We start from the raw sequence: 14,594 nt of genomic DNA, 5'->3' as shown, positions 1-14,594 counted from the left end.
GTCGCCCAAAAATGACATTTTATTAAAGTAATAAGATAGGAACGACATAAACAGAACAAACTGTTTTAAACCCGTAAGTACATGTAGATATCAACGCATCAGTTTCTCGATTAACAGATTTAAAAAGCTGTGCACATGTAAGCGAGCGCGTTTCTGATGGAAGCCACCACCAAAAATGTAAATCGCTGCTTTTCTGTTACAACAGCCATTGGTAGGAATGTCTGGGTTTTGTTTAAAGTCTGTTGACTCAATACATTCAGCTTAGTTCTTGCCTTGATGTCTTGGAGACAGCTGCGCTACCATCCGCTTCGCTATTTCCCCCAACTCTGAGAACTGCACGCAGTTAAGTAGGCTAGGCTAAACACCGAGTCTCCCATCAGCATATAGGCTCTCCAACAAATCAGTTCAAGTCTTCAGGACTAAGGAAGCATTCGATCATACAGTAGCTATATACAGCTCACTCGGGATGGCTGTTCGTGCGCTCCTTTGTACCAGAGAACATCTTTTCGTGTACTAAGTAAAAAGAGTCGGCGAAATTGACAAGTTTGTCTGTTTCTGGAGTTGAGACAAGATTTTTCTTTTTTTGCCTAATTTTCCCATTTCGTTTTTCTTATCGCATTGACTGCTGACGGATTGCCTCCGCGCAATGTCAAGAATTGGATTACACCCGAAAATACTGCTGTTGCAATGTCTTCTCTCGACTTTTGTGTTTCATACGCTTGCATATACGGAGGAGCCTACAGATAAAGCGGCGAAGTCGGATGGGTATTGCAGCAGCATTTTAAGGGCGCAGGGCACAAGAAGGGAAGGCTATAACGAGTTTAGACTCAGGGTGGAGGGGGATCCGGAATTTTACCAACCTGGAAGCACCTACAGAGGTAACTATGGTAAAATGTATTTTCCCCTGAGTTTATCTGATAGAAATGTTTTTCTCTGTTCATACCTGTCGCTGACCCATCTTCGTGGAGATTTTTACTATGGCGTCATGGCAATATTTTACAGATTAAGATGGTAGCTAAATGTAAAATCACCCGTACAGTTTAGTGGAAGATATCCGCGAAGTTACGATGCACGATAGCCATAATTTCTATTGTGGCATAAAATAACATTCTTCGGCTACTCTAGTACCGCGATCTGAAGTGAAAGTTTAACTCCATTAGACGGCTAACGAACACAAACCACATGCAGGATAATAAATAAGCCTACATAACAACAACGACAACAGCAACACTAATTGAAATATTTCCCACCTCCAAGTTGGCTTATTTGTTGGTTCAGAGCTGTATAAAACCCCCAGTAGGCTACATTACATTTATTTGGCAGACGCTTTTATCACAAGCGACGTTCAATACGTGCATACAACAGTACGTAAACTCAGTGGCCCCTACAGTAGCATTTCCAGTTTTATAATCTTTGAAAAACAGCGGGATACCATTTTCCGTTATCTGCGTGATTCACCGAACACCACCTACGTTGTCGTAATAATAATAATAATAATAATAATAATAATAATAATAATAATAGGTATTTTATTTATATTTTCCAAAATAATTGTTAGTATGATTTAACTTTAAATTATATTAGTAAAGTTTTTAGAGATAAGAGCAGGGAAGATGATAATGAAGTGATTTTGAAAGTCTGCGTTAATAATATAATTGTGTGGAGATACACACATCGACCAGGGCGCAAGGCATAGGCTATAGGCTACAGCGTAGTGAAGTACAGCCTGCATACCAGAACTCAATGTGTATCTTTCATTGGTAGCAAATAACGTTTCAACCCATAGTGGATCATCGTCAGTGGAGTTTGACCTGACGACGATCCACTATGGATCGAAATGTTGTTGGATACCAATAAAAGATGTATGTGTTCTGGCGTGCAGGTTCTACTTCAACTCTAAACTTTGAAAGTCTGTGTAACATTGCCATTACCTGGGTAAGGATCTATTTTGTATTTCTGTGGTTTTATCATCAGCTTAACAATCGTATTGTAATGTGAATCGTTTCCAGTATAAAAGTACCTTTGTGGATATTTATGGTTGATATTATTCATCTCCCATTGTTTTTGTGCAATGCCAGTTGAAGTGTCACTGCTGAAAATGCTGTAAAGCAGTTTCTGTTGCTATTGCCAGTATTAATGAACAAAAGTAATGGAGTTGTAGCATTGGTCAGTCAGTCAAGTGTTGAGAAAATGGTGTTCATCGTTTGTTATGTATAAACCTGCCAATGCAAAATTTGCACAACGGGCTGGAAGGGGTTACCATTGATGGAAAACCTTTATATTTCATACGGCTGTCACATAATGTGCCTGCACTGCCTACCTACTTCACTACACATGCAAGTTCTAGCCTGCCAGTCAGCACATTGTTGCTTTTCAGTCAGGTCGAGGATAAAAAATTAATAATATTGAACAAGCTGGTTAAATAACTTTGTCGTCCATGTTGCGGAAAAAATTTCTTCCAAGCTGTATTTAAAATGTTTTTAAATAGGTTTAAATCACATAGTCCAGTGTACATGAGAACCAATTTTGTTAGCCGTGCTGAACCATCTACAGCATTTGCTTTAAAAGCAAGACGTTGTCACATTTCAAAATGTATTTGTTTAGCCATTGGACCAGTCTGTTAGATTGACAGTGTAGACTACTGCATGAAAGAGGTGCTTTTTATAGATATGTTATCTGTGTAGGGAGAGTGTACTCCCCTTAAGACCCTTATGAAAAAAATCACATGTTCAAAAATCACGGTGGTGCACAGTGCAGTGGGTAGCACTGTCGTCTCATAGCAAGAATTGAATCAAATCCTGGCCTGGCCCTTTCTGTGTGGAGTTTGCATGTTGCAAGTTTGCATGTTCTCCCCATGTCCACGTGTCCATGTGGGTTACCTCTGGGTACTCCGGTTTCCTCCCACAGTCCAAAGACATGCAGGTAGGCTAACTGGAAACTCTAAATTGCCCATAGGTATGAGTGTGTGTGCCCTGTGATCAATTGGTGGCCTGTCCAGGGTGTATTCCTGCCTCTCGCCCAATGCACTGGGATAGGCTCCAGCACCCCCCATGACGCCGCCCATGATTTGTCACATCATTTGTTTTTGCATGTGGAAATTTTCATTCGCATGTGCCAAAAAAGCCGATCACGTGAAAATGTCCATTTCACGTGACATTTTCTTTTAAATATTAAATTAAAAAGGCAAATTGCACATAATTTTTTCATGAGAGGAGTCATGGCAAGGGATGATTCTGTTCATGTCGGTTGCATCAATAATAAGAGGAGATCCTCATAGGCAAATCTTTTGTATATCTGCAACTAGAATCAGGGCTATATTCACACACTACAGGTTTATAATTAATAGAACATCCATATTTAGCAGAGCTTGTTTTGTTTCACCTCACAAACACCTGGGAGATCTGGCTCATTTTTCTGTTAAACTTTGCTGTAGTTTGCTTAACTACAGTTCTACAGTGCAGTCCAGAAGTCGTTGGACAGTGACATCTTTTTTGCGGTTTGGGTCTGTACTCCAGCACATTGGATTTGAAATGAAAGAATGAATATGAGGTCAAAGAGCTACAGGCAGTCATTGAAAGCAAAGGATTTGCAACCAAGTATGATGACTTTAGTTAATTTGTCCAATCACTTATGGCCCCCTAAATTGGAGGGACTATGTATAAAAAGGGGTGTAATTCCTACACAGATCAACCAATATGGATGTAAATACCCTCAAATTAAAGCACTTTAACTTATATATTCATTGGTTCATTTCAAATCCACTGTGTTGGAGTACAGAGCCAAAACAACAAAAAATTGTGTCACTGATCAAATGCTTATGGACTGCACTGTTGGTTAGCAAAGGAAGAAATGTTCATTCCAACACTAACTTATTTTTCCATTTCCTGTTTCTAGTGACTTTGTACACATCCAGCCCTTCTCATTTTAGAGGCTTTACGCTAATTGCCTTGAAGGAGGGAAAGGGTGGTGAAAGAGATGAAGATTATGCCGGAAGTTTTCAGGTGAGAGAATGGGGAAAATCCTGCTTTAAATGTCAATAGAAAAAGCAATGTTTTGTAATGTAGGATAATGCCAACCAAATGTATGCTCTGGCATCCAAAAAAAAAAAGTGTCCACATTTAAAAAAATCTCCACATTAGGAAAATGCTGAAATGATACTGAGAGTTTAAGTGAAACCAGTCAATTAATAGAACTGACATTTTACAATGAATTTGATTCATTTGGATGCATACATTATGCATTATTTATGGAATTATTGGCACATGCTTACTGTAGTTGCCCGCAAGCACCCCTGCTATTGTTGGCTTTTGTCATTGGCACCTTCAAGTGTGCTTAAGTGTGCTGCCACTTTCCAATAACCCAACCTTCAATAATGCACAATATGCAGGGAATGAGTGTCCAAGTAACTGTAAACTTGACTCTACAAGGAGGTCTGCTATCCTAACTCTCTTTTGCCAAATTCATTTCCCCTCGTACATTTAGGCTTTTAAAACGAGATCTTTCAACCCTTCTCTCTTAATTCCTGTACTTAGGGCCATGTGTGCGGGTGCCTGTTTCATGTCAAACCCAGCTGAACACATTGGCAGGCACCAAGTAACTTGGGAGTGGTTTTGATCTCTTTAAACTCTCACATTTCAAAAAATATGAACTGGCCTGGGTTTAAACTCAGTTGAGTGACTCACACTCTTTCCTTCCCGGTTTGAAGGAAAAGAGAATATTTTCACATTGAGGGATTCAATGCATGTGCTTCGCTCACAAAAATGAGATAGCTTGAATAAATCCTGAACTACAGGAGTCAGATTTTTACAGGGATTTTGACTTTGCATTTGTTTTAGTTTTCAAACCAAAAAGCCTTCCTGAAATCCATTTTCAGAGAAAAAGACAATGTTCTGAGGTCAAGAGAGGCTTTGTCCAGAGAGAAAAGTATTCTGTGTGTTGGCTGGTGCTGCCAAAGGACAGGGGGTCATTACTTCTTTAAAAAAAAATAATAATTCTGCAAACTGTTGTAACACAGCTGTGAACTAAAGCATGTTTTTGTGAATCTACAGCAAAGTAACAAACTAAGAATGGAAATGGGAAATGAATGCACACATTTCTCAGTCGTATATCTGCTGGCAACATCCCTGGAAGCTGTCTGGCATCATACTTAAAACATGAAGTTAAATCCTGAAACGCTTTGACCTTTCTGTCTGCGAGTGCGGTGTGTACGTTTCGTTCTCCCCCCTCGCTCATTTCCAGCAGGCCTCTCATCCTGCACGCTCCAGGAAAAGAAAAACATAGCCCTCCCTGATCACTTACAGGTCTTTTGGAGCTAGAGATGAGTTATCGCACTCTGGGAGGGGGAGGCTACCATTTACAGTACTAATGCAAACAAGCTGTCTAAGTAGAAAGATTGTCTTTATCTTATGTTTCAAACCACGGACAGTATAATGGCCAGGAATCCTGTTTTAGCCTGGATGTCAGAAATCAGGTTTTACTGTGCGAAATGCACTGTTGTTTTGCTCAAGGTCATTAGGTACAGCTTTGCTATGTGTTGTACCAAAGGAGATCTATGTGATATGTTACTGAGAGGCAGATTTACTGAAATATTTGTCATGGAACATTAAGTTCAGCTGAGAAAATGTACAGAGAAATCTCGCCGTAGTGGCAGCTTTAGCAATTACTGTGAGTAATGAAGTCTAGATGACTTCTCTGGATGTGACAAGGCGAGGAAATAAAGGTCAGGGTGCAAAAATGTGTGGGTTAGGGTACCTTAATGTAGCACTGTAAGCAAGTCTGTTTGACAGGCTCTCCAACTCCACAGATTACTCTTCCCTAGTGAAGTCTACAGATTGCCTGAACGCATCCTCAGAAGCCCTTGAAAAATTTTTCTACCACCCCCCCCCCACCCCAAAAAAGAAACTGCAAATGTGGACCTTGAAGTGTTAAGTGAAGATAAATTCAGTCTTGTGATTTTAGTGTATAAAACCAAAAACAAATAGTTAGAGGGTTTTCAAATGTGTTTTGTCTTCAGTTGAACATAATTATGAAAACCATGTAAAAGTTACTGTAAGTATCAAACGTAATCCAAAGATTTAGGAAGAGTTTACAGACAAATCGCCAAAGCTGTTCCTGTCACCCTTGAAGCTCTGTGCAAAATTATGTCACAGTTCTCTGTATCACACCAATGCATGTTTTCTCTCTCACTCTGTCCTGGTGGATCCTCTCTTTTCTAGATATGACACATAAAACATTTGACAGAATAATGTTCGAGGCCAAAGAGAAGAATGTTTATCTCTGGCTTCACACACCATATAAACGAAGATACACATTGTAATGAACTGTGGTTCACCTGAGCCATTTCTTTCCCCCAAGGTCTTTTATGAGGAATGGATGGGGATTGAGGTGGAGGGTGAGAGGTACTTCTGTTTGTCTGTGAAAGGTATTTGTGTATACACTTTAAAAAACCCACCGAAACAATTTAATGGTAAAGAGCAATTTCTAAAGTGCAGTTGTATTAAACTGGGAATGACCAATCTACAGAAGTGATTTTGCTGCTAAAGTTACTAGCTCATATACTTGAATAAAACCCTAGTTTATAGGATGACATCAATAAATTGTTAGGGCCTAGCCCACCCATGGTCACTCTAAGTAATTACAAACAATTCAAATAAACCAATGAGCCATTGCAAGCTTCATAAATTCAAGTGTATGGAATGGCCCTGAATTTAGCATGGGCCACATTTAGCATTACCTGCAAAATTATATTATTTTCCTACAGACGTTCTTTATACTATGAGAGAATACAAATAAGTGAAATGGGGCTGCTGGGTGGCGCATTCGGTTGGTCTCAGATGGAATGTGCTGACTGTGGCAGGTAGTGCCAGAGGACGATGCAAAATTTGCGATTGTGTCACTCAAATTACGGCCCAGGGTATGGAGTAGTAGGGTATGAAAGGTCTTGCTCCAGCTCCGCTCTATGAAAAGAAACTGGCTGGCGACACTACGAGGAGAACAGATCAAATGTGTCAAATCTCCTGAATCAGCTGTGGGGGATTGCGCATAAATGCAGCTGCGGTTGCAAATAGCCAACTGGACATTCCAAAATAGGGTGAGAATTTGACATGCTCATCTCCAAGTTGGGCCCCAGTATTAAAAAAAAAAAAAAAAGTTTATTAAATAGAGTAATAATTATTCATAAGTTTTGAATAATATCTTGAAATAAGTATGCAATTCATATATACTAGCAGATGGCAACAGTGCATGAACACGATGTATAATTTGGCATAGTGTGCGGTTTTTTGTGGAGGCTTTCATTTCACACTGCAGGGAGCAGTCATACTTGGCTGTGGGTCTGCCCATGGATTGTCCATTATTTCTTGCTCTCATTAAATCACATGCAGCTGACCACCAACTGAAACCACCTGTCAGAAGGCATCTTCAGCAATGACAGCTCTCTCTCCTAGTACAAGAAAATGGCTTTTATTTTATTCCCAGTTTTCTCATCTAACATTGCACATTGTGTTCCTCCTTAACTTTCACAACCTTCGCTCTGGTCCAGAAAGCCGAAAAGTATGAAGCTGTTTAACCTCATCCTCACCTGCTTGCCATTATTATGCCAGTTTGCCTGGTTTATCCATTTCTGCTGTGGCGTGCTGTTGTTATGGAGAACCATCCCTGAGTTCCCTTCTTGAACTTAAGCTTGTTACTGCATAACCGACTCAATTAAATGTCAGAGGTGGAAGGAAGATGGTAATGCTATGGACATCTTTGTAAATACTGATCGTACATAATGGGAAAATGTGTGAAATCATATAAAAATCATGAGAAATCAGTCACAGAGGTAATCCTGATGCATGTGCCTGGGTCTTCAGTTCTCTCCATTAATGTAGAATGTTGTTTGTTACCTTTAAGTCACGTTCTGCTATGCTGTCATCCTTGTGTGACAGGCACCCCTGCTGCTCCGTCCTGTCCCCAGTGTGTAGTCTTGAGATAAGTGGTTCTGTAGGACTCGACTCATTCCTGGTGGCAGCTTGGTGACTGATACATCCTATGAGTCTGTGGCCCCTCAAGAGGCTGCCCCTCAATCAGCTCTAAAGAGAGAAAATGAAATGAGAAGTGTTAAATAAGTTAAATAAGCATACTGTGAAATTTTGAATGTTAATTCAATAGTGTGTTTATATGAGTCCACAGGGATGCTATGTCAGGAAAAAATTCTTCTGCAATTCTGCAAAATTCTTTTTTTTTGTGTGAACATTGCACTACAAATTGTGCTATAGTCACTCAGCCAGATCAGGGGCATGCAGATGACCTCAGAGAGGAGACTTGAGAGTAAAAGCTCCCTTTAGTTCTGACTGGATAATCCACAGTTTATACAGCCTGGCTCTAGGGTCGAGGAAGGACTCACTGGAAAAATACAGACCTTTGCTGGGGCCATGGAAAATAAGCTCCTTGCTCCATATTACTACAGAGTTCCCAGGACTCCAGCTTCTTGGCTTTGCTCGAAAACAACTTCCGCCTCTCTTGTTGGGCCACTCAGTTCTACAGAGAATTATGTTTACAATCCCTTTGGCTTCTTGTGAATTTTATTTAGCTCTCAGCTTCTGCAGAATGTACGCTCCTGCGCTGCCTGTCAGCCTACATGTGCCGTGGCTACCAGATGTTCCGAACAACTAGAGATTGAATGTGGCCTCTGAGAAGCTCGGGGGCGATAAAGGAATTTCTGGAAAAGTAATGAGGCTGCTGAAACATTGCAAATTATAACTTGAGGAGTATGACTGTGGGAGTAGTGTGAATGAGGAGCGGAGGATGAACATGAGCCAGTGTGACAGCCTGGTGACAGGCAGAGAAAGTTTGTTGCAGGGCGAGAGAGACAGGTCAGGGGGACAGAGTGGGGCTAGAATGTTTGTTTTGGAGGGGTCGGGTTAGGTTTGTTCAAATGAGGAGAGTTTGTGGGGGGTGGGGTCGGGGGGTTACAGGCTAATGCTTATGTGTTTTGGGGGGAGTTGGAGTATGGTAATGGTGTGTGGGCCAGACTTGTGGGGGGTAGGGAACCCTAAGTGTGGAAGAGAGCTCAGAATGTGAGGTCCTCACTGTGTGTAGAAGACGTGCTCTTACTTTGCGCTCGTGCTTCTGGAAGGCCAGGCGGAGAGTGAGTGTTATTGTGGAGCCAGAACAGCTGGTGCTCTCAATAAAGTCAGAGGTCAGTGGTGAGGCAAGCTGCTGTTCACCACAGCTGTGTTTAACTGTGCTCTCACCAGCCTGTCACAGGCACAAACCCTGCAGGACATGTGAAGCGAGGTCCACAAGACCAGGAGGCTATTATTACATACCTTGGGAACCTGGAATATTCTTGTGTTGTCTCTTTGTAGTCCTTCTGTGAAGTGGTCGGTAGGCTACAAATTATTCAGCAAACTGACTGTGGCTTTTAATGTATATATTACTGTGGGTCCCCCGATGACCAGAACTTGCCGTTGAAATATGTATTTAATTATGTGTGAAGGACGAGCCTGGCCCAATTTTGTGAATTTACTGCCCAGATGTACCACATTTAAATTTAGGATGAGAATGATTTGGACGAGCTAACACTAGTGACAGAATAGAAATATTTTGGGCAATCCGTCAATGTTACCTCAGATTGAAACAGCTTTCAGCAGCAAGAGCTGGCAGTCAAATGACTCTGGTCTTCTTTCCCCCTTCTGTGTAAAAGTAATTTGTCTAAATAGGAGACTGATATTATCAGTCAGAGTGAGGAAACACTAACAGTAATCATTTCATGTGAAATAAGTCAATATACACTCCTCTATACAGTTCCCAGACATAAAAAACCCTCTTGTTTAAGCTCCTTGCAATGCAGTAATGTAAATCTTAATGTAAACATGCAACCAGGCAGTTTGCCAGCTGTGTGTAGGAGGTTTTTTTGTCAGAATGTGGGATGAACTGTACATCATGAATTATATAGACTATGGAATTGAACAGGAATATCATATAATCCATTTTGATATCACAGCCAAAAGCCAAGATTAGACATTTTTCAAAATGGTGACAACATGCTAATGTGAACATATGATATTGGAGATCTGATGCAAAACTTACTGCTCCACCGTGTCACTGTACATCAGTACCTGAAAGCATAAATGTATTTATATTAAGTATCTAGCTATGCATGCTAACACACACACACACACGCATACGTACATACATACATGCACTACTCATACTGTATATAAAACTTGTGTTGTTGTGGAATTGAATATAATAATGAACATACACAATGAAGCATCACCAAGGACAATTCTGCGATGGTGTATGTTCTGTCTTTGGACACACTTCTTGGATATTCCCGAAATTTTGTAGAGCACAAGGAACAAAATGAAAACTCCTGTAGTTAGGAATTAGCAGGAAGAAAAGAATGCAAGAGCTAGATTTGTTGGTGCGTGGCTACTCTATATGAATCTTAAACCTGGCAATGACATTGTGTATGCTGTTATTAAAGTCTATTGCTTTTGTAAAATGTGTCTTCCCAGAGATCTGGTTTGGTACAAATGCCATTATTTACAATGTGCAAATGCCACCTCCATAATCTGACAATTTTAATTTGCCAAGCATGAGTTCACAATGTGGTAACTGTTGGACTAAGGTAAATCACATCCCGACACACAATGCTAATGTCTCAAATGTAAACCATGTCAGTTTAATGTGGGTAAAATTGACTTCAATTAAATATGGGCAAATATGCATAATTTTATTTCTATGAATACTCAACAATACTCAATATTCACAGAGGTCACATTTGGAAAGGTGTTTTAGTGTATTGACAGTGTGGTATGATACAATTTCATAAGCTAGGAGTGATTGCAGTCATTTTCAGTGTTGGCACAGTAATCTAACGTTTTTGAATCAGTGATAATTATCCTCTTTGGTCTCTCTCATTTGCAGATCATAGATGCAGAGGACACACAGTTTATGACCAACTGCCCTCCAGCAGTGACTCAGAGTACTCTAAGGAGAAGGACAAGGATACAAGTGTTTTGGACAGCACCCCCTTCTGGCAGTGGCTGTGTCATTCTCAAGTAAGTAATTACTCAGTGCTATGAACAGTTTTACCATATTCTCTTGGAGCCTGTGTTTCAGTAGGTTTTATAAAGTTCTGGCAAATTTTCATGAAGGCTAAATACCCTTTTGCTTTTTCATGTCAAACCACTGAATCTAGATGGGCTTGGGCTGGGTTATTACTGCTTGCTTGCTAAGCCAATAGGGGACATGACTATTTTTTCTTGACCAAGAATGAACCAATGCTCCTGTGTAGTGACAGGGCCACTGCGGCAAATAATTTGCCTTCTTGTGGAAGAGACACTGGACCAAGTCCTGACTCATTTTGTGTTTCAAAGTTACCTTGGGAACTATTGAAAGGAATAGGAGTGTTAAACTAGTGTCTTGCTGATTTGCTATATAAGAGCTGACATTCTCCACAAAGTGTTTCCTCAGGTCATCACTGCAAAAAACACATTTTGCCACTTTGACAAAATAAATGTTAGCTAGCTTGCTAAGTGTACCTGCTGTCACTTACTGAGTAGACAGAGTGAGTGAAACGTTAGCTAGTGAAGGCATGTGGCACCAAAATGAGGTGGGTATCGAATGGAAACTGGCGCCAGTTCGGTACCCAACCCTATTTGGAGTGGACTGATTTCTCTTCTTCAGGCAATATGGAAATAGTGGTAAATTCTATATAGATATGCTGGACACATATGGAAGACTGAAAAATGGAGTTAAAATCCCACACACTGTTTAGAGGAAGAAATACACAGAGGTTGTGCCCTACATAACACTGTAGCCTAATCAGCTCAGTCATTTTCTTATTTAAGTTATTTAAATACTTTTCTTTTGGTGTTGCGATATTTGAAAGTATATTAATAAAGTCAGACATTTTTATTTATGTATCTTATTGTACAGTTGTCAGGATGAGTGATGTGAGCTCCATGACAAATGCAACTTCTTTTCTCTCCATCTACCACTACTCTGTTCTTCCATTTGGACTCTATGGGGCCTGCCAGTGCTGTATTACTCTTCAGTAATGGAGGTGGACATAAATCAGCTTATAGCTTACGGTTTCCCCTCCACTTGTGGTGTGTTAAACCTGATTTATACTTCTGCATTGAGTCTACGCCGTAGGTATGGTAGGTATGTTCCCTATGCCATAGCCTGATGTGCACCTCCCCAGAAATGTAACTACACGTTGCGGCGATGCAGACCGCAACAACTGTGATTGGTTCGCTTGGTAGCATCGCATTTCCTCCTACGCATTTCCAACTAGCGTTTTGGCGGTGTATTGGAGAGCGACACAGACAGACCAGCGCACAACTATAAATGCTCACAACGGCGTTGGCCACTTGCGTAGGCTATGGCGTAGGCTCTACGTAGATTCAACGCAGAAGTATAGATCAGGTTTTACATGTAGATGAATGACAGATAGCCAAGGATACAGCCATTTTCATAAGAGGGAGGGTGGGAGGGAGGGAAGGAGGGAGAGAGAGAGAGAGAGGGAGAGAGTGAGAGACCATGTTATAAAATGGCAGCAGAGAATCTATTGTTTCACCTGAGTGTAAACACACTGCTGGATTCCATTAGGCCCAACACTCACTTCAAACCTGAAACTAAACATGCCAATTAAAATGTTTTTTTAATTAAATGCAAAACTGTTTAAGTGTTGCGTTTGTTTTTAATGATGCCAGTATGAAGTCAGATAGGGATAAATACTAAATACGCAGGCCTAGATCAGCGACTGGCAGCCCACGGGGAAAATCTATCCCCCTCCATCAAAAATTTTTGGGCTGCCAAATCCCCCCACGTGCCTTACCCTTAAAATAAATAAATAAATAAATAAAAAAGATTATTAAATACTCTGACCAATGATGCAAATCAGAGGTCTGCATCCTCACCCGAGTCCAATGGGGCCCAAAGGTATGCTCTGATTGGGTATTGGGTCTATTTTTAGGCCCAACTCTTCTGCCAGCTGTTAACAGTGATTGGCAACAATGGCCCAAAGCTTCCATTTGCAGTCTTCTACTTTGGTAGGTGCTGTTCTGATCAACTGACAGTGACAAACATATTAATGTCACATTTACCAGAAGGAAAATCGTCAGTAAAGCTAACTGACAAGCCTGTTCCGATCATCATGAATAATAAAATAATGCAGGGACATGCTACATTATTTCCTGTTTTGCTGTGTGGTGATGTTGGCTTGTTGTTTTATCCACTGTGCTGTATTTATGCTTAAAATTTGGCTAGCGCTTGTCAGGCTGGTTTGGGTCGTGCCATACAGACATCAGGCTTAGGTGGGCTTGGGTCTAGCCCGATGCAGACCTCTAATGGCAATAGCCTTCACATTTCTCTTGAGATTATTTGAGAGGAATGTTGTATTTTGCTAGAAGATGTGACTGAGCTATCACACAGTAGCCTAATGGCCTCATTTTGACAGCAACACATCCCCCAGAATCTCCACCAATCAATGAAAAGAGATGCAATGATAATTAAACAGATATTGACAATTTTATCAGATTGAAATCATATCTCCTGCTCAGATATGTCAGCAACACCTTTATGTGAAATTAGTAGTGTAGGCCTAATGGCTTATTAATTGAACGGCTATGTTCTGGCCCACCAGCTAATAACTAAAAAAATATATTGGCCCGAGGCCATGCTTAGCTGTTGACCCCTGCTATAGGGCAGGTATGGGAAGGTCAGGTCAGCCAGGAGGTCCAGTGGGCATGCTGGTTTTTTTCCCACCAATTACCCTGGCTAAATGAGCTATTTAGCTGTATCCATCAACACTAGTTCACTCGTAGATTAGGTCACTGTAAAATGTTTCATATAGGGACACAAGAACAGTCTTTGGCTATCATTCATGCGCTTGTCAAGAAATGTAGCCGAAATGTAAGATGGCATAAACGTTATGGCTAATTAAGTAATTAAAACTAGAAGTTGGCAGGGAAACCAGAAACAGATACGGCCCACCTCTGCTCTAGATGTTAGAGTCAACCAAACACACTTAACAAATTTATGGACATATGCAATTCAGTAAAACCAGATTTAAGCCATTTAAATCAAGACTTGAAACTTTTAAAGACCAAAACATACAAGAGGAAAAGATGTGGCCTGAAAATTGTGGTGCCTGGGCTGGAGCTGGTTGTTTTTTTAAAAAGAGCAAGGTAATTTACCATTTGCAAAGTATTTGCCCATCTCCAACTTCACAATAAATACAGGTTTTAATGCGCGATATAGCTTTTAGCATGAAATGGCAGGTACTTTAAAAGTGTTTTGACCAATAAATCAGAGCCAGAAAACTAATTTTGATTGGCAGAAACCTCTTACTTCTATTTCCTTGGCTCAGTGAAGCCAGCATAGTAGTACTTTCTGTATTGTGATTCCATTTATATCTGTAAAGTTCTGTTATTCCCCCATCTCAATAAAATGGAAAAAATACAGAAGGGGTGTGGCCTGTCTGGTTGCAGATTATAATGCTTAATTGCAACATGACAGAAAAACACAAGTGCATGGTTAGATGTAGTGTTTTGTTGAAGTTAATATATGCAGTCATTTTTACGTTTGTTTTTATT

The 14,594-nt window shown here is 40.5% G+C and overlaps 1 protein-coding gene across 1 annotated transcript in view; it reads left to right on the top strand.

Moving 5' to 3' along the window:
* The first annotated feature begins 255 nt into the window (after positions 1-255).
* spon1a (spondin 1a) overlaps positions 256-14,594 on the top strand; it is a 94,099-nt gene continuing 79,760 nt past the window's right edge. Inside the window, exons 1-3 of the mRNA XM_064336152.1 lie at positions 256-878; positions 3,895-4,001; positions 10,918-11,051. Coding sequence (XP_064192222.1) covers positions 647-878; positions 3,895-4,001; positions 10,918-11,051 — 473 coding nt within the window. The 5' untranslated portion in view covers positions 256-646. The remainder of the gene's footprint in view (positions 879-3,894; positions 4,002-10,917; positions 11,052-14,594) is intronic.

The sequence above is a fragment of the Anguilla rostrata genome, chromosome 5 (assembly GCF_018555375.3).
Source record: "Anguilla rostrata isolate EN2019 chromosome 5, ASM1855537v3, whole genome shotgun sequence".
Lineage (NCBI taxonomy): Eukaryota > Metazoa > Chordata > Actinopteri > Anguilliformes > Anguillidae > Anguilla > Anguilla rostrata.
Note: the sequence above shows the minus strand (reverse complement) of the source record. Positions and strands in the feature narration are given on the sequence as shown.